This window comes from Suncus etruscus, chromosome 7 (genome assembly GCF_024139225.1).
Source record: "Suncus etruscus isolate mSunEtr1 chromosome 7, mSunEtr1.pri.cur, whole genome shotgun sequence".
Lineage (NCBI taxonomy): Eukaryota > Metazoa > Chordata > Mammalia > Eulipotyphla > Soricidae > Suncus > Suncus etruscus.
In genome coordinates, this window is record NC_064854.1 from 48,992,015 (window position 1) to 49,016,379 (window position 24,365).

A 24,365-nucleotide genomic window follows, 5' to 3' on the forward strand; every position below is an offset into this window, starting at 1 on the left:
AGGCTTGATTAGCATTAGATAGGTATTTTATCTGTTAAGGGCTGACCTTCCATCTTGACTCTAAACAATAAATATTGTGCATGGAGAACAGTCTGGAATTTCAGTCCAGGAGTTTGGTTTGTTTTATATATATGTCTGTCTTGTTTTCTTTGTGTGTGTGTGTGTTTCTTGTTTTCATATTCCTTGCAGCACCCCCGCTTCGGGTCCGTTCATCTCTGGTTGGATTCTGGTAACTCTGAAATAAACTTTGAGGATAATAGTATATATGGCAATACAAGATTTGAGGATACTCTCAACAGTTTCTTTCAGTTACTATGAAAGTCAAAGTTTCAAAAACAAAGAGATTCTGCATATTTTAATGAAAGATAATGCAACAATATTAACACACAAATTTACAGAGATGGGGATCTAATTTTAATACATTAGGAACAATAGGTGTTTCTTATATAGTATAAAATGCAAGAAACATTGACTGAGTATGTACAGACAGCAAAGACATGACTTTGTTTCTGACTGACTATTCTGATAAAATAAAAGTTTGTGCTAATTGTTTAATAAATGTGAAGCTATATGTATAGTTATTCATAACTTTTCCCTTTAAAGTTCTTCCAGTTTATGACTGAATTTTAGGAAATTGTTTCTAGCAGAAGCTTTTAAGAGAAAGAGTGACTGAAAAGGTAGATGGAAATTTTAATTCACTTTACCTTGTAAAATAAAAAGGGAGACACACAGATCCAGCTTAGTATACAAGGTGGAAATAAGAAGATGGCATTCTGAAATGGAGGCATTGAGATGGTAAAGTTCTCTGTAGATTATGCCTTAATGTACACAAAAAAGAGAAAAATTCAGGTCCTTTCCTCATGCAACATCTTGGTTTAATATCTCTGCATTAGGTAAAACAAAGAGCTGTAAAGTATATGCAAAGACTCCAGTCAGCTTCCATGCTACATGATGATCCTTTTAGTAAGACTGAACAAGGCTGGTTAATCTCTTTGATGTGAGAGTTTTCCCCTGAGAGAAAATATAAAACAAGGAGGGAAAATAAACAGTATGATCACTGAAAAAAAAAATAGTATGCCGAGGAATAGCATATATCGCACATAATTTTGACATCATGACCCAAACAAAATCCTTTAGACATATTTTAGTTCATATTTCATGATCCACTCCCCTCCTTCCACCCTCCCGCCTCATCTCTTTTCATCCACTTTTCCCCCACTGCAAACAGACAGATGGGTTCACAGCACAGATTAGCAAATAATCAAACATGTCATAAATGTTCCACTGAGGGGTAACAATGATGCAACAACTAGGTAATTTGAACTAAACATGGTACAACAAACCTTGTCATCTCTAAAATATAGCAATGTGAGTGCATTCTTGTCAATTTCTGAAGTGTTACATTTATAAATATCTAAGTGTGGAGAGGGAACAGTTTTATTAATGATCTTTCAAGGTATAAGTCATGGTAAATCATGAATAGATTTCTTCTCCCTTCAAGTTACAGAAAAAAACATTTATTATACTTCTAAATATAAAATCATTTTTGTTCCTTGCTTTAAACTGTTGATATATTTTCTCATCTTATTTCCTCCAACACCACCATTAGAATGTTTACTTGTATTCTGATTGTAAATGTTTCAATGACTAGGTAAATATTTATTTCTGAAATAAAATGTTGAAAGTCAACATTATTTTTTTAAACTGCAAGTTTTTGAGAGGTGAAAGTTTCAAATATCTGATCAAAATAGCAGATTGTCAATTGGTAGTTTCTGTTTTATCTTTCATTTCAAGAGGTGTCATTTTTAAATAGTGGCATATATTAAACATTTTATTTCTAAAGAATAACATAAGAGAAAATAATTTTTAGAAACAATATTTTAGTATCAGTCATGTCAATAGTCTTAATAAAAACTATGGCTTAGAGTTGACAAAGGGGTGGTTTAACATTAAGAGGAAATTCTTCATTCATTGTCACATCATGTAAAAGTAGTACATTTAATATTTGATTAAAATTTTTTAAATGAAGATATATTTGCATACTTGGACTGCCACGGACTGACATTAACACAAGCAATGAAGGTCAGATATAATTTTCTTTAATTTGAGAAGACATTTTAAAACGTTTAGCTTTCAGCAACTGAGAGTAGAATATATCCAAATTTAACAAAGATACATCACACTAGGTTATATTTCACCTCATGTAAGGAAAAGTTATGTATAATGGTTGCTAAAAATAAAAACAATCTACTTTGTATATTTGCTTTATAAACCATCTGTGTCTATTTCTGTATGTATAATATGGAGATAACAACAAAAATACTTCAAGAATTTCGTTGGCAGAATAAAGCAAGCAAATTGAAACTGTTCTTGGGACAAACTGTACTATTTATTTTGGCTAATAATAGCGTGATAATACTATCTGGTGCCAAGACTATTAGTTTTGTCACTATTAGTACTTAGTAATAATAGTATAATATTACTCTTACTCTTTGCTATCTTCTTATTAGGACAATAAGGCACAATATTTCTATTTATTCAGTGAGAGTGGCAGAAATGAATTTAGACTTTGAAATTATACCTGCCTTCCACCCAAAACCTAAATAAATCAATCATAGTTAATCATAATTAATCATAATTAATAATTAAACAATGTTAGAATTAAACATACCTGAAGACTATACTGTTACCTATATTTATTAATGTTTTATTTTATATTATCAATATAAATTAATAAGCTGTATTGTTATTTTATTACCATTACCTTGTATTAGCAATATAAACTGTATGCACATGTATTTATACATTTTTTAATTCTGAGATAAGCTTAGAAATATATGTGTTCTTTATAGTATCTGAGTAATAAAAAGAATCACATATTGTTATTGAATAAGAGGAAATTATCATATAAGATGAGGCAAAATAATACAAAACTATTTTTAAAATACATATTAACTTAATTGGGTTTAAACTATTAAGGAGAAAGGTGAAATGAGAAAAAATGTGAAATGAACGCATTGAAATAAGAACCCATTTAAAATTTTTCTAACTTATTAATGATTACAGTTCTTTTATATATATCCATATATAGGCTGTTAAATGCCTTCACTAAAATAAGGCAGGGGTGCTGGTGAAATAGTAAAGAGACTAGGGTGGTTGTCTTACATGTGGTCAACTCACATTCTAAGTAAGCAACACATAAGGCCCCTCAATACTGCTAGGGCCAGGAATCACTCATGAATACCACCCCCAAAATTCATTGAGGTGAGGGTAATGGGGAAGATAATATAAGAGCTGAGGGTATTTCACATTCAGTAGATGCTTGTTGTATTCCCATATCATGCATGGTTCAATGAGCACCACCTGGAGTAATCCTGTGCACAGAATGAGCTTTAAGCTTGAAAAAAGAGTGTTTTGTTCCAAAATAAACAATAAATTAGAGTGAGGTACACAGGTTGAAAAAATCTTTACTCAGGAGACAATTAAAAATATTAGTTCATGAATCTACAGAACAATACAGACCTACAGTAAACCTAGGGATCGGCATTAATAGAAAGACATTAACAAATATAGGACAATGTTTGCATGTATTTATATAATAGTGACTATAGTGGCAAAGTAAAATTCTTTGTGTGTGAATTTACCATAAATATAACAATTGATACTTGTGTGCTGTACTAAAACAATTTAAAAGCAAACTTGGGCACAATCAACTCAACATAAAATAAACTTTATTATAAAGATTGCTACAATGAACGTAGGGTGGCTAAAATCCTGTGGCACATCTGCACAATGTGATACTATGAAACTGTTAGAAAAAAATCAAGTCATGAAATTTGCTTATACATGGATAGATATAGAAAGTATTGAGCTGAGAAAAATGAGTCAGGGGGAGAGGGATAGACAGAAAGTAATCTCATTCATTTGTGTGATATAAAAATATTAAAAGATAGTGCAGTAATATTATCAAGAGACAATAGAGAAGAGGGCCAGGAGTACCAGTTCATGGTAGGAAACTTGCCACAAATAGTGGAGCAGTGGAGATAGGGCAAACTGAAAACTAAGAAAAGCATGCCTTTTAACATACCAGAAATAAAAAGATACAGCAGCTGGAGAGATAGCAGAACTGATAAGAGCACATCTTTTCTTTCAGGATGCCCTGACACCATATAAGACCTCTTGAACACCCCTGGAAGTGACCCAGAGCAATAAAACAGGATTAGGCCTGAGCACTGCCATGTATGACCAAAACAAAATAAAAATCATGAAAAAGAAGCAAGAGATAAAAGAAAGAAAGCAAAGAAGGAAAAGAAAGAAAAAGAAATAAGAAAGGAAGGAAGGAAGAGAGAAAGAAAGAAGAAAGAAAGAGAAGAAAGAAAGAAAGAAAGAAAGAAAGAAAGAAAGAAAGAAAGAAAGAAAGAAAGAAAGAAAGAAAGAAAGAAAGAAAGAAAAAAGAAAAGAAAAGAGGGAGACAAAGAAAGGAAAGAAAAGAAGAAAGCAAGGAAGGACAAAAGAGAAAGAGGAAGAACATAGGATTAATATTAGTTTACTATTTTTAGTTTATTAAAAGGTAATAAGTACTGTAAAAGCAGACATAGGTATTTTCTTCTGAGAGACTAATATATATATATATATATTTTACTCTTGTGTTGAAAATAACCTTTTTTCACTAATATATACAAACAACTTTGCCTGAATTTTCAAAACTTTCTTTAACCATACTTTTGCACATATCTATTCAATTTCTCCATGTTATTTGATGAAGAAGTTACATTCACTGCATTTCATGGCTCCAACTCCTTTATATAAAATTAGCCAACCATATATTGGAGGGCTTAGACTTGTATTTCAGTTCTTACACACTGAATTATATTTCTATCCATATTCTTGTATTATCTTGCTTTGACTTATTACTGAAAGATTTGGGTAGCAACATGGGATGCCAAGGATCAAACCCCAGTCAGCATTGTACAAGGCAAGAGCTACCTATTGAACTATCTCTAAGGCTCCATATTTCATAACTTACTTAAGAGACTTGGATAATCAAAATATGTAAAACTAAGATTCACAAGATAAAATGTAATGGAAAAGAATATCAAAGAAAATTTACATTAAAATAAATAAAAATAAATTAAAATTCTAGCAACACAAGTAAGATTAGGTAGATATAATCAGAGCTCTTACAAAATTCTAGATATTTAAAACTAAACATTGACATAGTTTCTATTTAAGGCAGGAGATACTACAAATCCAAAGTCAGAATAATGCAGTTTATAGACTGGATTATAAAAGTTGTGTAAGTTGAAAAAATTGTATGTCTAAAATAAAATATTTTCTTTTTCTTTAATTTAGTAATAGGGCCATGATATTAACAATTTATGCTGGTTGACTTTTATTCTAAGAATTGTTAAAAATTCTGGTCTTGTTTTAAGTTATAATTTTGGAATTGAAGGAAGTCCTACTAAGTGAGAAGAAATATAAATAAAACAACAAATGAAAGATTCTCTCATTGTTTGAGAATTGTAAAGAAACAAGTAAGATTTAGATAATCTCAGATGGAAACAAACCTAAAATATGGTCAAGAAAATGTGATGTATTGGAGAAATGGAGCACCTAGGAGAAATCCTGGCAATCTGGATCTAGGCATAGCAGCACTGAGTAAAAAGCCACAATATTTTACTATTGAAATATTTAATTTAACTAAATATACATGGATAAAAGCTGGAGATAAAGTACAGTAGGACACTGACTTTTCACCTTGTCAAGCTGCACTTGATTCCTGGAACCTCATATTATGGTCTCTGAGGCCTCACCAGTGATCCCTAAGCACAAAGTAAAGCTAAAGCTACCTAAGCACCACTTGGTGTGGCCAAAAAAAAAATCCCAAGAGTAAAACCACAAATAACTACATATTTGAAAAACAGGATGATAAATACAATGGATTTTTCAGTTTACAAAACTTTCTTTACAAAAAACTAAGAAAAATTTTTCTTGGGAATTATTTATATATTTATACATTATTATTTATATATTTATAAATTATTTATATGTAAGTATAAATGTATAATATATAAATACATTATATATTTATATATTATTATATGTTTATACTAATAATGGTAAATATTAGTTCAGTAGTATCATTGAATTATAAGACCCAATGATCAGTTCATAAATCATATATATAGTACTCTTGAAATTTTACAACATAGTTTATTGGTATAAATATATGTATAGTTTTAAGCAAGAAATCTGTAATAATCTATAGACAAGTGTAAATATATATGTATAAATATGCTTAAATTATAAGATGAATTCACAGATATACAGACAAATTTAAAACCTTCCTTTTCAGTATTTCAAATTATCTTAATCATGATATGAAATACCAGAGATTTATGTGAATTGGATCATTTTTTATTACATGAAATAGTTATTTAAAGTGAAAATCCACACTAGCTATGTGTACTTTCTTTGTTTAAATTCAACTCAGAAACTTTATTTATCTGAATACTTTAACATTTTTATATACTTTCATGGTAGAATTTTATATCAAAGAGAAGGAAATTAAGGGCATACTTTTTAAGTCATGCAGAAGGAAAACACAGAAATCATATAGTCAAAACTGAATAAAGGTCAAATAAATAAATAATCTAGAAGATAGAAAAAAATTGGTCAGGTGAGGGCACTCATTCTGAAGACAGGGCCAGAAGAGGAAGGCTGCTTCCCTGTGAGTGGCCTGAAAGGCACACTGCCAAGGAAGTGGAACCTTTCTGAAGAAGAGAGCCAGAGAAGTGCAGCCTCAGAATTCCGATAAGCCATGCACTTCTCATCTATGAACTCCAAGATGGCACTTAGAAAAGACCACATTGCAAGTATGACAATGGGGAAACAATGCAGGCCTCCACCATGCTTATAGAAGGAAGAAGGTAGTTCTGATGGCTCAAAAAGTACTAACCACCTATTTAGCCTCTCAGATTAGGACTTTAGCTAAGAAATATGGAGGGTGCCCAGAGAACTCAGAGAGAGAATGAAACTAACAGAATGAAACACAATTAAGAATCAAGAGGTTGGGCCAGAGCGATAGCATAGCAGATGGGTGTTTGCCTTGCATGTGGCTAACCCAGGACGGACCTGTGTTCAATCTCTGGTGGCCCATATGGCTCCCCAAGCCAGGAGCGATTTCTGAGCACTAGCCAGGATTAACCTCTGAGTGTCACCGGGTATGGCCCAAAATCCAAAAATCAAAACAAACAAACAAACAAACAAAGAAAAGAATCAAGAGGCTATGAAAGTAAGAATGAGAAAACTTCAAAATGAAATAACAGGACTAAAATACCTAAGAGGTAAAATACTTTATAGGTGAAATGAAAACTTCATTAAAAACTTCACTTTATTCTCTAATAAAGTAACAGTGGCTGAGGACAAAAACAGTGAGCTGGAAGATGAGTAGTATAGCAATTTCGTGCAATGGAAGGAGTTGGAAAAGAACCTTAAAACAAATGGTCATACAATTGAAAAAAACCTCAAAGAAGGTGAATAGACATAAATAGAAGTCTTTGATAAACTGAACAGAATCAATATAAGAATCATTGTAGTCCCAAGACCCAGGAAGAAAATTCTCATAAAAAAACAATAGGCATCATTGCAGAGAAACTTTAAGCACTAAAGAATGAATGCAACCAAATAGTGCATGCCCAAAGAGTACCATCTAACGGAGATACAAAGAAAAGCACCCCCTAGTCACAAAGATGAATCCCAGGGATAGGCATAGAATACTGAAAGCAGCAAGACCAAAACGGGAAATTACATTCAAAGAACCATCTTTAAGATGCACAACAGTTTGCCACAAGAAACCCTAAGCCTCAAAGGCAGTGGTGGGATAGTGAAAAAACTCAATGAAATGAATACTTCTCCAAGGCACTTCAACTAGCCAAATTACATTTAAGTTTGAAGAAAGGATACACAGCTTCACAGATAAAAAGCAACTCAGAAAATTTAAAATTTCCAAACCAGCTTTATAAAACAAACCAAGGGCCAGAGTGATAGCACAGTGGTAGGGTATTTGCCTTACACGTGGCTGATCCAGGACTGACCTTGGTTCGATCCTTGTAATTTCTGAGCGCAGAGCCAGGAGTAAACCCTGAGTGTCACAGGGGGTGGCCCAAAAAGCAAAAAAAAAAGAAAAGAAAAAAGAAAAAAAAGAAAGAAAGAAAGAAAGAAAGAACGAAGGAAGGAAGGAAGGAAGGAAGGAAGGAAGGAAGGAAGGAAGGAAGGAAGAAAGAAAGAAAGAAAGAAAGAAAGAAAGAAAGAAAGAAAGAAAGAAAGAAAGAAAGAAAGAAAGAAAGAAAGAAAGAAAGAAAGAAAGAAGAAAGAAAGAAAGAAAAAAGAAAAGAAAGAAGGAAGGAAGGAAGGAAGGAAGAAAGGAAGAAAAAGAAAGAAAGAAAGAAAGAAAGAAAGAAAGAAAGAAAGAAGAAAGAAAGAAAGAAAGAAAGAAAGAAAGAAAGAAAGAAAGAAAGAAAGAAAGAAAGAAAGAAAGAAAGAAAGAAAGAAAGAAAGAAAGAAGAAAAGAATAGACAAACCGAAAGTTCTACTTTTGGGAGGGGTACACCCATTGACGCTCAGGAGTTATTCCTGGCTATGCACTCAGAAATCGCTCCTGGCTTGGGGGTCCATATGGGACATTGGGGGATCTAACTACGGTTTGTCCTAGGCTAATGCTTGCAAGGCAAACGCCTTACCTCTAGCGCCATCACTCCGGCTCCTGAAAGTTCTACTTTAAGACAAGACAGACAAACAGACACACCAAACTTCTACAAAATGATGGCACTAAATCCCATGGCAATTATTTTCTAAATGTCAATGGACTAAAAGCACAAGTAAGAGACAGAGTGGCAAAATGGATCAAAGAGTTAAATCCAACCTTTAGTGCCTACAAAAAAACATATTTTAATAATCAAAACAAATAAACTCAGAATCAAAAGTTGGAGGACAAACATTCAAGCAAACAACTCCCTTAAAATAGCAGAGGTGGTCATACTAATATCAAATGACACAGACTTTAGACTTAAAAACATTATAAGAAACAGAGATGGATATTTCTTAATGATCAAGGGATAAGTACAACAGGAAGAAATCATACTCCTAAACTTATATGTACCCAATGAGAGACCAGCAAAATATTTGGAACAATTGCTGACAATTTTCATGGAATACATCAATTGCAATGAATAGAGTTTAACACTGCTCTGTCACCTCTCGATAGGACAATCAGTCTAAAACCTAATAAGAATATACTGACTCTGAAGGGAGAAATGAAAGAGAGTGGCATATATGTACATATATATATATATATGTATATACATATATGGCTCCCCATCCCCAGAAATCTTGATACACATCTTCTCCAATGCACATGGGTTATTCTCTAAGATAGATCACATGCTGGCCTATAAAACAAACTTCCATAAAACAAAGTGAAAAGAAATTGTATGAGCTACTTTCTCAGATCATGATGCATGAAAAAAGAAGTGAATTACAAAAAGATACAGATGAGGAATAATAATTTCTTTAACACCTGAAAATTAAATAGCTCACTATTTAATAGTTCCTTATTAATGGCACAGCTCATAAAAATGGAAAGTGAGTGACAAAATGAACCAAATAGAGATAGACAGAAGGAAATAATAAAGCTTGGAGCAGTAATTAATGAATCGGGGAGCAAAAAACAAATAATAGAAAGAGCAATAAAAGTTAGTGTTGCATCTCTGAAAAATAAACAAGATCATAAAATACTAGGAAATATCACAATAAAGGTAGATAGCTTAATAAAGTGAATAGAGATAAAAATGAGAACATTAGAGGCTGGAGTGGTGGCGTGAGTGGTAAGGCATCTGCCTTGCAGGCACTAGACTGGGATGGACCACCATTTGATCCCCCAGTGTCCCAAGCCAGGAGCGACTTTTGAGTACATAGCCAGGAGTAACCCCTGAGTGTCACCCCCCAAAAAAAAAAAAAACAAAAAAATGAGATTAATACAGATACTACAGAAATTGAAAGATAATTAGAGACTATAAATAAGGATAAATTATTGGATTTTTATAAACTCTCAAGTTTGAACCAAGATGATCCAGTATATAAGAACAGATCCATTACTACTGAGAAAATAAAATGATAAAGGTCTACTCCAAACAAAAGCCTAGGACCAGATCAGGTCACTAGTGAATTCTTTTAAACCTTTCAAGAGAACCTAATGCCAATCTTTTTCAAGCATTTCCAGGAAATGGAAAAAACAGAAACACTCTCAAATAACTTTTATAAAGCAAATGTCACTCTGATAAAAGCAGATACATGCCACAAAAAAGAGAACTACAGACAAATAGCCCTGATTAATACATATGCAAAGATCCTCAAAAATTCTAGCAAAGAGGATCCAAAGTTTCATGAAGAAGATCATGACCTTAATGAACAAGTAGGATTCATTCCAGAGATACAAGGATGGTTTAACATATGCAAATCAATCAACATAATATAAAAAGGATAAATAAAAACCATATAATAATAACAACAGTAGATACAGAGAAATAATTTGATAAAGTCCAACACCCATTGTTATAAATATTTTCATCAGGATGGGAATGGAAAGAAATTTTCTCAATATTGTCAATTTATTTACATAAATTCATGACAAGTATTATATTCAATGGAGAAAATCTGAAAACTTTTCCACTAAAATACGGTACAACACAAGGCTGATCCCACTCATCCCTACTATACAACATAGAAAAGGAAGAAGTAAAGCTCTCACTGTTTGCATATGACATGATACTATATTTAGAAATTCTAACTAATGTAACAAAAAAAGCTTGTATAAGCAATACATCTAATAATACCCATACATTCTACAAAGAAGTGTATTAAACACTCTTAAAATTCATTAGGAACAAATAACTACCCACAAATAGCTAAAGAATCCTGTAGAAAAAAAATGTGAAACATCACTTTCCCCAACTTTATATATCACTACAAAGTAATAGTCATTAAAATATCATGGTATAAATGGAATAAAGACAGACCCTAAGATCAATGAAATATACTTAGTTGTTTAGAGAATGACTCCTAGATGTAAAATCAACTAATTTTGATAAAGGGGTAAAAAATGAAAAATTGAGCTAGTAAAACCTCTTCAGAAAGTGTTATTGGGACAACTGACCAGCCATATGCAAAAAAAAAAGTGATCTCAGATCTCAAACACCATTGCCAAAGGCCCAGTAAAAATGGATGAAAGACCTTGATATCAGACCTGAAACCAGAAGATATATAGAAAAATAGATAGGTAAAACTCTCAATAACTTTGAGATTACATGAATCTTCAAGAAGGAAAAAAACACTACCCCAACAAGTGAAAGCAGAGGTAAACAAATGGGGCTACATTAGACTGAGAAGCTTCTGTACTTCAAAGGAAATAGTGACTAGGATACAGAAGCTGACCACAGAATGGGAGACACTATTCACTTATTAACTATCAGATTAGGACTAATAACTAAGATATACCATGTATTGACAGAATTTAACAACAACAAAAAAATCTAATCCCATCAAAAAAGTGGGAAAAGAAATGAACAGACATTTCCTCATAGAAGAAATACAGATAGCCAAAAGTCCACAAAAGGGCCCACATCACTAATCATCAAGGAGATGCAAATCAGAACAACAATGAGGTATCATCTCATTCCACATCTGGCACATAGAACAAGTGCTGGTGTGGATGTAGGGTGACAAAAACTATTCACAGCTGGTGGGAATGTTGTCCAGTCCAGCCATTCTGAAAAACAATATGGATATTCCTAAATAAATAAATAAATAAATAAATAAATAAATAAACTGGAAATTGAGCTCTTATGATCCAGCAAATACCATTCCTATGGATGTACTTCAGGAATAAAAAAAATGTCCCTGCACTCTGATATTTATTGCAGCTATTTACAATATTTATAATAGGTTGGAAACAACCTAGCTGCCTGACAAGATGAGTGACTAAAGTAACAGTGGTGTATCTACACAATCTACTACTATGCAGCAAATAGGAAATGAAGTCAGAATATTTGCTTATACATATGGACATGGCAACTACTATGCTGAGTGGAATATGCCAGAAGGATAGAGAGATAGACATAGAAATAGTCTCAATTGTCTGTGGGACATTTTTTTTTCTTTTTGGTTTTTGTGTCATACCCGGCAGTACCTGGGGGTTACTCCTGGCTCTATGCTCAGAAATTGCTCCTAACATGCTCAGGGGACCATATGGAATGCCGGATTCGAACCATCATCCTTCTGCATGCAAGGCAAATGCCCTACCTCCATGCTATCTCTCCGGCCCCTGTGGGACTTAAGATATATAAAAGACAGTATGGATATGATACCCAGATACAATAGAGCTAAGGGCTGGAAGGACTAGCCTATGATTTGAAGTTTACTACAAAGAGTGATGAGTGCTGTTAAAGGAATAAGTGCATTAGCAATTACCATATCAAAGATAGTGGAAGAGAGAAATAAAATCTTTATCCAGAAAATAGGCAAGGGTGTGGGAAGAGGTAAATGAGGGACATTGCTTGTGGGAAAGCTACATTGATGAAAGGTGGTGAACATTCAATGAATGAAACCCAACTAGAACTTTTTTGGAACCACGGTGCTTATACAAAGAGTTAAATAAATAATAATAAAATTAAAAGAATAAAATAAATTATAAGTCATTGAAAAATAAAATAAAAATTGTATGAAAAAGAAATTATAAAAAATAGAATGAGTATATCCTAGATAAATAGGAAAATTACTGAATTATCATTGTTTCACGATATTTTAGAATATTTTATCTCTTTATGTTTATATGTCATCATTTCTACTTCCAAAGTTTTTTCAATAAAGCAAGCGCATGCTCATTCTTTTGCGGGCCACTCTGCCCTTTTACTTCTGTTAACCAGCATAAAAATTTTTGAGAGTCTAAGTGTTAGTCTTGTTTTTATGTACAAATGACTGTTAACCCACATCCAGAACCCTGGACTAATTTTTTTTAGTACTCTGGTATCTTTTCCAAAACAAATTTATTCAAGTATGTAAAGGTAAGTATAGATTATTCGACCATGAGAACCATGGCTCAGTGTTAAGTAGAACATCTGCTATAACTCCTGTCTATAAGCATACAGAGTCAGATACATTAAATCCTTTAATTTAATTTATCATATTTAATGTATCTGACTTGATATACATATTTACATTTAAATACATACTTACAATAACATATTACATACATTTAATGAATATAGAGATTCATTAAAGGACTTACATAGAATATTAAATTTTATTTAACCAAAACTTCATTGTATAATAAATGAATATTATACAGTAAAATCAACACTTCAAATTATATAACATATTTACATTTTATTTTTATTAATTTTTAAATAATGTGTTACTATTATATATAAATTTGGTCAACTGATTTCAGAGTTGATTGACTCTATATGTAAAAATTCTCCCTGAGCTCTATATGTAAAAATTCTCCCTGAGTTATGGAGGGATAGAAACAGACTGAGAAGACAGAGAAAGAGGAGATAGAGAAGTCTGCCAATAGAAGCAGGTTGTTGTGTGTATGTGTGTGTGGGGTGTTGGTGAGAGCAAAACTAGAAATATTTGTAGAGGGAAATGTGAACCTGTGTAGGGATGGGTTTTGGAATATTGTGTGACTAAAATTTAATGATAAACTACTTTGCAACTGTCTATGTCACAGTGATTCAATTAAAAGTTCATTAAAAATTCTTTCATTTTCTATGTTTTTCTCCTGATAGTTGAACATAATCTCAAACACAACTTAAAAGTTTAGTGTGATTGTGCAAGTATGCAAAAGCAAGGAAATGAGAGAGTTAATGAGGTTAGAATATTGTATTCATTATTTCATTTTTATTTCCATTTTGATTGGGTAATATTTTTCAAAGAAAACCTGATTAAATAAATCCTGAAAGTTGAACATAAATATTCTCAAATTATCATTCTATATTTTAACACAGACCAGGCTAATTTACTTTTTACCACAACAAAAACTAGGTAAAAAAGGAAATAATATAGTTGACACTGGATTACTAAATTTTAATCTAACAGAAAAAATTTGACCTCATCTCCTGTTGTCCCATAATTTCATTGTAGTCCTTATTTGGCAGGTTCACCCTTATATTCAAACCATAAAAGGTTATCTAACTGATAACAGATACTATAATAATGTAATAGAGAATTAGTGTAGACTTTATGCTAAAATAAGCAGAAATGAAATAGAAAAAAAAAGGTTTCAAAGAGTAAAGAATGATATTTAAATACAAGAGAGAGTGTAGAAACCCTTGAAAAACTTTAAGAAACTTCTCTGATGGCATGAAAAATGAAGTAATAAGAAATAAAAGAGAAAGTCAATATTTGAGTCCATAATCCAGGGTGAATTAGGTGTCTGCTAATATTAATTAATACTCACATAGGTAATTACTAATAATTATTTACTGAGCATTATTCAGGGAGAAGGTTATGCTCATTATCTGAGTATTAGCTCTTCCTCGAGGGTGAAAGTAATACTAAGCTTCTACTGATGAATAACTGAGTGATAATTAAGTGACCTCACTTCATTATTCATTAATTTGCATATTTGTGAAAGAACATACTTGCTTAAATTTATTCCAAAATTCTTGTTTATGTAAAACAAAATAATATAAACAGCAAAAAGAAAAAGAAAATGTGTGGCTTGGGCACTGTATAATTCAAGTAACTGTATATAGTTGTTTATTATAATTGTCCTCTGAGAGTTAGTTAAGGTTAGTGTTTACGACCAGCAAAAGTTCTAATGGTAATAGGAAGTAATAACAAAGTATTTTTATTTGCATGCAATAAAATAGCAATGATATTTTATGCTAATTTATAGGGTCAGTAGATAGTGCACGGTAAGGCATACAATTAAGTTCTGTTCAATTTCTGACACTATTTATAAGTCCCCCAATAAATGACAGATGTGTCTCCAAAATTGTTTTTAAGTAATAACTATTTGGGTGGCTTGGATAGATAGTATGGGCATGAAGGCACCTGCCTTATAAGTAGTCAACCCTCGTTCTGTCCATAGTACTGCAGACAATCCTTGATTAAAACCAAAATAAATCCCTGATTATAGAATTAAAAGAAAACATTGGGCATCATTTTGTGGGATCCAATCACCTCCTTGCTGAATTAAACATAAACTCTTCTGGACTACAGAAACATACTATGAAAAATGAACTTCAATGGAAAGTAGATTTCAGAAGAGGAAACCCACCAGCTGGGACAATTTATTTTCTATTAATTGCAAGAATATCAAAAAAACAATGATCAATAAGAAAGAACAAATTTGTGAATAAAGCTAATTTTGGAATTTGGGAATAAACTTGCCTTATACATAATGTTAGGAAATAATATATATCCTTCTCACCCTGCGATTCTTATGTGTAAATGGATAAAACATTGAGTATAACAACACATAACTTGCAGAATCAGATAAAATTAAATTAGAAAATGTAAATCTGAAGTGCCTGGTTTCAATGAATGTTTTTATTATCATTACATGGTTTTAGTTTCTTTCATAGTACCTATACTTATTTTGCATATATTTTCCAACCCTCTTTCTTTCTTAAAGCCTATCTGGATCTACTAGAGCTGTCTATAATTACAGCTAGGGATGTAGTTCAAAAGGTCAATGCATGTGCTTTACACACAGGAGGCTCAATTTTTTTTTCTCCTGCACAGTATGATTCCCAAAGGACTACTAAAAACTATACTCTAGCAGTTCTGGCTCAAAAAAAAAAAATACAAAGTAATATATTTAATGAAAAATGGGGTCTTTTATACTTTTTGCATTTTGGTTTTTTGAGACTGCTCAATGTTTTTTTGTTTATTTGTTTTTATTTTTTGTTTTTAGTAATATCAACTTTTTCTCAACTTTCTATATAAGGACAGTTGCTCCACTTCCCCTACTAAAATTCTATATATTCAGTTAATGGTAATTACCTCTGGAATGCTTATGTTACCCTTGAATTCTCTCTATTCACTTCAACACTAAGTAGAAATAGTTCATCTTTCTACTGCACATCGTAACATTTTCATTATACTATTAGGTATTTTATTAACTAAGGTTTATGTTCTACATGAGTCCTCAAACCATAGCATAATACCTAGCATACAGTTGGTATTAGATGGGGGGGATATAATTTATTTGAAATTGTAGATGATGAGACAATACCATATTTTACTTATATTATTAATTCTTGCTTAAACTTTGCAGTGCTTGTCAATGTAACTATTTTAGAAGCTAGTCAAAGATTGGGGATGGTGTTGGAGGAAAGACAGTTCAATTTTATTTTCCAAATTTCTAAAATTGCATTATTATTTTTAATTAGATAACAAATATTTTCATTGTAGTTTCAAGAACAATACTCTCTCAGCATCATGTCAGAAAGCATGAACTTGAAATGAATTTTTAAAACAGAACTATGCAACAATCTCTGGAAAAACTGTGGGATATTTTTTAAATATTAGTTTCTATCCTCTCAATGTGATTTAAGAGGTCTGTGTAAGAAAAGTTCACATTAACTATCAGATATTTCAATAAATTCAATCAAACTTTAGTAGCTTTAGTGATGATTCTGTTTTTGATTTTTGGGCCACACCCAGTGATGCTCAGGGATTACTCCTGGCCCTGTAATTAGAAATCAGTCCTGGCTTGGGGGAACATATGGGACGCTGGGAGATCGAAGGGCGGTCCTTCATAGGTTAGCGTGTGCAAAGCAAACGCCCTACCGCTGCTCCACCACTCTGACCTCAGTGTTGGTTATTTCTAAATTCATTTTTTTAGTTCTTTCATTATAAGTTACATTAAATGTGAAATTATATACTGCTTTTTGAAATCTTTCAAAAATTTCTATGCATAGTCACTGCTATCATTTACATATAGAATTACATTGTTCACCACATGAATATTTTTTAAAAAACTAAAAAATAAAATGATTTTTAAAATCCAATATCCTACATTTCAGTATACATAGCTTTACTTATTTTTTACAAAAGCAAAAGCCACAACACACACATACATACACACACACAACAGCAGCAGCAGCAGCAGCAGTTGCAGCAGCATGGAGCTAACTATAAAACTCAAAGACAATACAGACAAAACTCGAATATAAACCAAGATTTTCTACCTCTTTTCATAACAGGTTAGTGCTGGCCCTCAGTGTTGGTGTACAGTTTTTATGACATGGGAAAATAGGGATGTTTCTGCCCTATAAAAATAAATGTGTTGAAGTCTTTAGTTTAAACTTACACAATGTCAGAAAGTTCCAAAGGCACTGGTACAATACAACAACAACAAAAATCCCACAAACAAATATGTCATCAAAACACATGGCAAGATAATAAGAAAACACTGCTAAGAAAAAAAGGCTATTTTTCCAGATAAATTATGCAACCTTTTTGAACACCTTGCAAAATTGAGTTGGAGACATGTTAGTGGATCTTTAGTGGGAAATATCATGCTACCTATCAGTATTCATACCAAGTATTTGACTTCAAACTATTTATTTGGTCTTTTTCAGCCTCCAGAAGCAGAAAACTAGACCTCTCTCTGATAGTTCATATTTTAAGTCTTAGGAACTGCAAAGGGTAATAGTATAAAATGCATACACTATCTTTAATAAAGATATGCCTGTATGTAAACATAAAAATATATAGAAAATATATTCATTAATATTATATATAATATACATTTCTTTACAAATCTTATTTTGATATAGGTAATTTTTAAGCAGGGTATCTATCTACTTTAGAAAGAAATTGAGGTAGAGATAAGCAGGAAACAAAAAGTTGTTACAATGAATTGTTTGAGGTATATGAGGCTAACAAAAGAGAAAAGCATATCAACTTTAATGGTCTTAAATTTAAAAAAAATGTAACTAAACTAAACAATAAAACTTACCACATTCTGTGAAAATTTTTCAAAAGATGTTCTGCGATCCATTGAATGTCCCGACTTACATGAATGGGTTTGGGTGAGGCAAAGGAAAATTGAAAGGAAGAAAAAAGCGGAGGAAGCAAGGAAAATGGTAGAAAAAAAAAAGAAACAGGATGGTGAAATGATGCAACACTATGTTCAACGAGGCCAGAAAAGGTCAGAAATTTGTAGGAAAGTCTTTTGTTATAGAATTGATTAGTGCTCTTCATGTGAAAACAATATTAGTGATTTTGAAGCAGAATCAAAGTTACCCTAAAATATGATAGGTGAAAGAAAGGCGGTTTTATTTATTTATTTGTTTATTTATTTATTTTGTAGGGGGTGAACATCTGGCTGTGCTCAGGACTTACATCTTGTTCTGACATTCAAATATTACTGCTAGTAGGGGTTGGAGAATCAGGTATGGAACCTGGGTCAGCTACAAGAAATGATATAAGACAAGAAGCATTTTACCCGCTCTACTAACTCTCCAGCCCTAGAGGTTAAAGTTTTATGTAGTTATCTGCAAAGCCTAAATACCTGAAAAACCTAGTGACATGCTGTCAGTGTTTTTTCCTAATTTTCTATCAGGAATAGATTTATGTTGATAGATAACATGATCATTTTTATAGAACATTACTATCCTTAGAATAGAAATTTTATTCTATGTTAAATATTTCATTAGATACATGAATTGGTTAAAAATTTATGGACTCAACTAGTCTAAAATTGACTTTTCATAGTTTCATTTATTAGACTTTTTCCAACCTTTTAATACCTGCAGATCTTCATTGTCCTGCATATTTGTCCACTGACAGCAATTAAAACCAAAGCAATAGACCTTTTTAACCTTTACACACTTGTGGGATTGCATTAGTCAGTAAAACCGCAATTGAAAAACTCTTTATATGGGCCAGAGCAATGGCTCAATGATAGGGCGTTTGCATTGCACGCAGCTGACCCAGGATAGACAGCGGTTCAGTCCCCCGGCATCCCATATGATTCCCCCAAGCCAGGAGCGATTTCTAAGTTTATAGCCAGGAGTAATAGGGTGTGGACCCCCAAAAATTAAAAAAAAACTCTAATATAAGGCAGTCTTTTTTTTTTAACTGCAATATCGCTTTCAGTTGCAGGAAAAAAAAAAAACACCTCAAAAATCATCTATGTGGTGATAATGAATTGTGCAAAATCACAATTTCATCTCAGAATCTTAAGGAGCTTGGGACTATTTGAACATTAAAAAAGTTAAAATGGTAGTTTATATCCACATTTTTCAGATTCTGCTAAGTTGATTACACGGGATATTCCCATCAAGTGAAACTTCCATTATATGCATAGAATATTTAATGACATTTAGTGCAACTATCTTAGGTACATAGAGTTCATGATAGGGATATTAGTTGATTCACACAAGTGCCAAATAAAATATTCAGAGGCAAAAATATTTTGGAGACTGTTACCGGTAAAAGAACTGGCATACCTATAGTTATTGATACTGTGATCTAGAACTTACTGGAAAAGGAAACCTTCTACAAATTATATTTTTTAGTATCAGACTACATAATTATTTTTAACTTTTTTAAGTAAGCATACAGAAGACTAATGTGTAGCAACAAAAACTCTTCTAAAACGTTTTATAAAAACATGAACATTTGCATAATCAAAAAAGAGAAAAAGAAGTGATCAGCAAAAAAAAAAATAACAAATTAAAGGGTCCTTATAAAAGGCAAAGGCTTGGGGAAGGGTTTGGAATGTATCCACTTACCAATGTCCAATATGGCAGACCCAGTTAATTACCCCAATAATTGTAATTGAGAACTAAGCCAGAAATATCACAAAAATAAATACCTTTTTTTTTGCCTGTAGAAGCTCCTGATAGGCACTGGATCTTATAAAACGTGGATAGGAATCACTTTTCATCAATTTGTAAATATGCTCCTATAAAAAGATTGTTATTTTATTATTTCCAAAAATACTGTAATAAAACTACAGTGAATAACTTCCAAACATCTGAAAACAGATAAAAATATAAAGAGGATAAAAATACTTTAAGTTGACTGAATCTTCTGATGTTCAAGTTTATTATATTATTAATTGATCAGTGTTGAAACTGATCTGATATAGGAAGTATGTAAATTTTATGTAGTGAAAGAAATCTATTTAAAAGACTATAATAAAGTCATAAACAAGTCATAAAATATTAGATATCAATAAAATATATTTATATGTAGATATTAGATGCCACAAAGTTTAAATATCATCATGATGCTTCATGCTGTCATTTCACAATATAAATTATATGCCTACTCTTAAAACTATTCATTGTTAAAAGTGAATGTTATAAAGTCACAATTGAAATCATCTTAGATACCGTTAACATTTTCATGTACTTGGAGTATGCATATTGCCCAGATGAATCAATTCTGTTGTAAATTTATGAAAAACTGTTATTTATATCCACTCTGTGAGAGAAACAAATCCATAAGTTTTGTGATATTTAATTCTTAAGTCTCCCAAATTTTAGCTTCTTTTATTCATTCAGTTACATAATAGGTAAATAAATAATTTAAGCCCAACCAGATTTCAGTGTTATTTTTTAATGGTGAATATTGCTAAATAAAGAAGTCAAAGGAAAAAAAAGTACTAATTTAATTCAGCGTTGACCCATCTAGAGAGATTCCAGTCTGCCTTATTGCAGCTCAAGAGAGAATAAGTGCTTCTTATTACTTCTACTCTAGGAGTGGAATTAAATTGAACTGTCAGTTGACTTAAAGTTTTGAGAATATTCTGAATAGCCTAATCTCTAGAGAAAAGAGAAAATGGTCATTTTAAGAAATGACTCAATTTTCCTGATGCAAATTAACTTACTTTGAATTCACTTATTATGACTATGTTTAGCAGTAGTTCAGAGTTGATCTAAAGATATCTTGGAGGTACTGTAAAAAGGTTATGTTGGACAAGTAGAATAGTTTTGTTTTAAATTAAAGAATTTTGGGGGCCAGAGTGATAGCCTAGTAGTGGGCCTTTGCCTTGCATGCGGAAGACAAAGGGCGGACCTGGGTTCAATCCCCAGTGTCCCATATGGTCCCCCAAGCCAGAAGCAATTTCTGAACACATAGCCAGATGTAATCCCTAAGCATCACTGGTGTGACCCAAAAACAACAACAACAACAACAACAACAATAACAAAATTAAAGAATTTTGTGATTTAATTTGTATATTGTTCAATAGCTGCCAGTTATTCATAGCATAATTTTAGACCAGTTAATATCCCTGAATCTGAAGATTTTACTCTAAAAATAGGATTATCTCAAATATTAACAGAATAATATAGCAGAAATTGGGAGTTGTGCACAAAATACATAACCAAATAGAGTTTATATTGGACTTTGTTTTTACTTATAGAATCAATATGAGATAGAGTTAAGAAGTTGTTATGGTTGAATTTTATTATAAAATGTTAAAACACTGATCTATTGATCAGTGTTTGTTTTATGCCATCAATGTCCCCGGTTTTCCACCTGTCACCTTCTACCCAGTCTTCCTCAATGGCTTTTATTATCTTTGTCTTTTTATTTATCCATTTTTCTTTTTAGAAATAAACAGTGATTCACAATACTATATACTATTTCTGAAAGGGTATAATACATATATCATTTTACTTCTTTTGTCTAGGGTGATCATTTTCAACTACCATTGGTATACAGGTCCCTTTTCTGTCCTAAATGTACTTCTCCTTCCCGTTTGTGGCAAGTTTCCTACTTCTGGTCCTCTATTGTTTTGGAGTATTATTCTCATACTATGTTGTCTTTTTCTTTTTTATTTATATCCTGTGTATTAGTGTAATCATTCTACTAAGTGCTTCCTTTATAAGTTAATGCTCACAAAATCTTCTAGATTGGTAAGTACTATAATTTTTATTTGAAGATGAAGAACTGATACAAAAGATCACAATGCAGAGAGCTCACACTAGAATACAAGCTATATGGTGCAGAATCTGCTTTCCTAAATATTGTAATGCATCTTTCCTGAAACAATAACATAACTTTATTTTTAAATCATTATATTTCTGAAGACAAGATTAAAATCTAAACATGTTGTTTTTAAATATCTGAACTTTATTAAAATAGAAATTAAAAATAAAATAATCTCTCTTTAATGTAAGAGAAAATACAGCACCACGTTAAACTTCTATAGGAACTTACATATTTCATTTTATTAAAGGCTTATTTGAAACAAATATATTTAAATGGCAGATAACAAATGGCTATTTTTTAATATAGGAAAGTCATTTCAAACATTTTATACATTGCTAACTCTAGAAAAAGTGTTGAATTTCTAACTCGACATTAAAGGAAAATGTAGCAACAGTCTCAGCCTTTTCATTTGCCCCTTTCATATGTTTCCACACAGAAAACTATGGCAGAGCCCTAGGTGTCTATTTAACTACTTTGTTCTACATTGACTTTGTTTCCATACAAATACTTTTCAACAAAAGTCAAGGAAAAAAACGTGTTTTCTATCAGGTGTTAAGATGAGAAAAGAGGTTTGTGTATCTTATTTTTATTTTATTAATAAGAAACAAGAAAAATATAAGAATAATATTCTTCTCTAGAAGATTTTTAAGAAATTACAGAATAGGCATGGTATGATTTAAAAGTCAATTTCAATACATCAATATTAACCAATATCCTCTAACTCTAAGGGTTTTCTTGTAGACACAATATTATTTTTTGATATAAGGAATATATTTTTAATGAAACTATTGCATATAGCTGATAATTCTAGAATAGATTTCTAAATAAATTGTCTTAAAAGTTAACAATTTATTTCTACATTTTTGTGCATGAAAAAAATTACTTTGAAATATAATGAATGACCCTATCTTCAGTCTATCATCAGGAACAAAATTGGTTTGATTTTATCTCTTTAAGATTAATTAATTTATAATAATTATTACTTACATTTTCTTACATTCTCCATCTTGAAAAATATGGAAAACCACTTAATGTATATTATTGAGATATTAGAAGATATTTACTTGCATAACAAAGTAGAAATTACAGTAATTTTTTCAATTATTTAACTCCCAGACATACAATCAATTAATTTTTGATAAAGGGGCAATAAATGCAAAATGTAGCAAGAAAAGTCTCTTCAACAAGTGATTTTGAGACAAATGGTCAGCTAAATGAAAAAATGCAAACACAGACCTCTTTTTAACATCATGCAGAAAGGTCAAATCAAAATGGATTAAAGACCTTGATATCAGACCCCAAATTATAAGATATATAGAAGAAAACATACCCAAATACTTCATGATATTGAGACTAAATAAATCTTCAAGGAAGAAACATTATTGTACAAACAAGTGGAAGCGGAGATAAACAAATAGGACTACATTGTGCTGAGAAGCATCTGCACCTCAAAGGAAACAATAAAGAGTATACAAAGGCCAACCACGGAATAAGAGAAACTGTGCAACCAATACCCATCAGACAAGGGACTAATATCTAAAATATACAAGAACCACAGAACTTAACAAGAAAAAAATCTGAGCCAATCAAAAATGGGGAGAAGAAATGAGCAGACATTTCCTCAAAGAAGAAATATAGATGACCAAAAGGCACATGATAAAAGGCTCCACATCACCACTCATCAGGGAGATGCAAATCAAAACGACAATGAAGTATCATCTCATGCCACATCTGGCACACTTCACAAAGAACAGGAACAACCAATGCTGTTGTGAGGTGTGAAAAAAGAACCTCTCATTCACAGCTGGTGGTGATGCTGTCTAGTCCAACCTTTCTGGAAAACAATATGGATATTCCTTAAAAAAAAAACTGGACATTGAGCTCCCATATGATCTAGCAATATCACTCCTATAGATATACCCTAGGACCACCTAAGCACAGTACAAAAAATGTCCTCTCCTTTGTTCACAGCAGCACTTTTTACAATAGCCAAAATCTGAAAATAATCCAAATGCCAGACAGTATATGAGTGGCTAAAGAAACTTTGGTACATCTACACAATGGAATACTACAACAATGTTAAGAAAATGAAGTCATGAAAAATATCTATACAAGTATGGACACAGAGAATATTATGTTGAATGAACTGAGTCAGAGAGAGATAGACATAGAATAGTCTCACTCATTCGTGGGATTTAAGAAAAATAAATGACAGCATGATTACAATACCCAGAGACAAAAGAAATAATGGCTGGAAGAACCAGCCCATGATGATGCTTACCATAAAGAGTGGTGAATGAAGTTAGAGAAATAAATATACTATCAACGACCATGATAATCAT

At 31.8% G+C, this 24,365-nt stretch overlaps 1 protein-coding gene across 2 annotated transcripts in view; it reads right to left on the reverse strand.

Annotated features, from left to right (window-relative positions):
* Window positions 1–327: 327 nt before the first annotated feature.
* The window catches only part of RGS7 (regulator of G protein signaling 7), a 306,416-nt gene continuing 282,378 nt past the window's right edge, over window positions 328–24,365 (reverse strand). Inside the window, exons 16-18 of one of the 2 annotated variants that reach the window (XM_049776514.1) lie at window positions 19,895–19,984; window positions 17,259–17,339; window positions 964–1,011 (exon numbers count right to left, since the gene is read on the reverse strand). In XM_049776514.1, coding sequence (XP_049632471.1) covers window positions 17,265–17,339; window positions 19,895–19,984 — 165 coding nt within the window. In that variant the 3' untranslated portion in view covers window positions 964–1,011; window positions 17,259–17,264. Of the gene's footprint in view, window positions 1,012–17,258; window positions 17,340–19,894; window positions 19,985–24,365 lie in introns of both variants that reach the window. The other variant, XM_049776515.1, reaches the window with a different exon arrangement.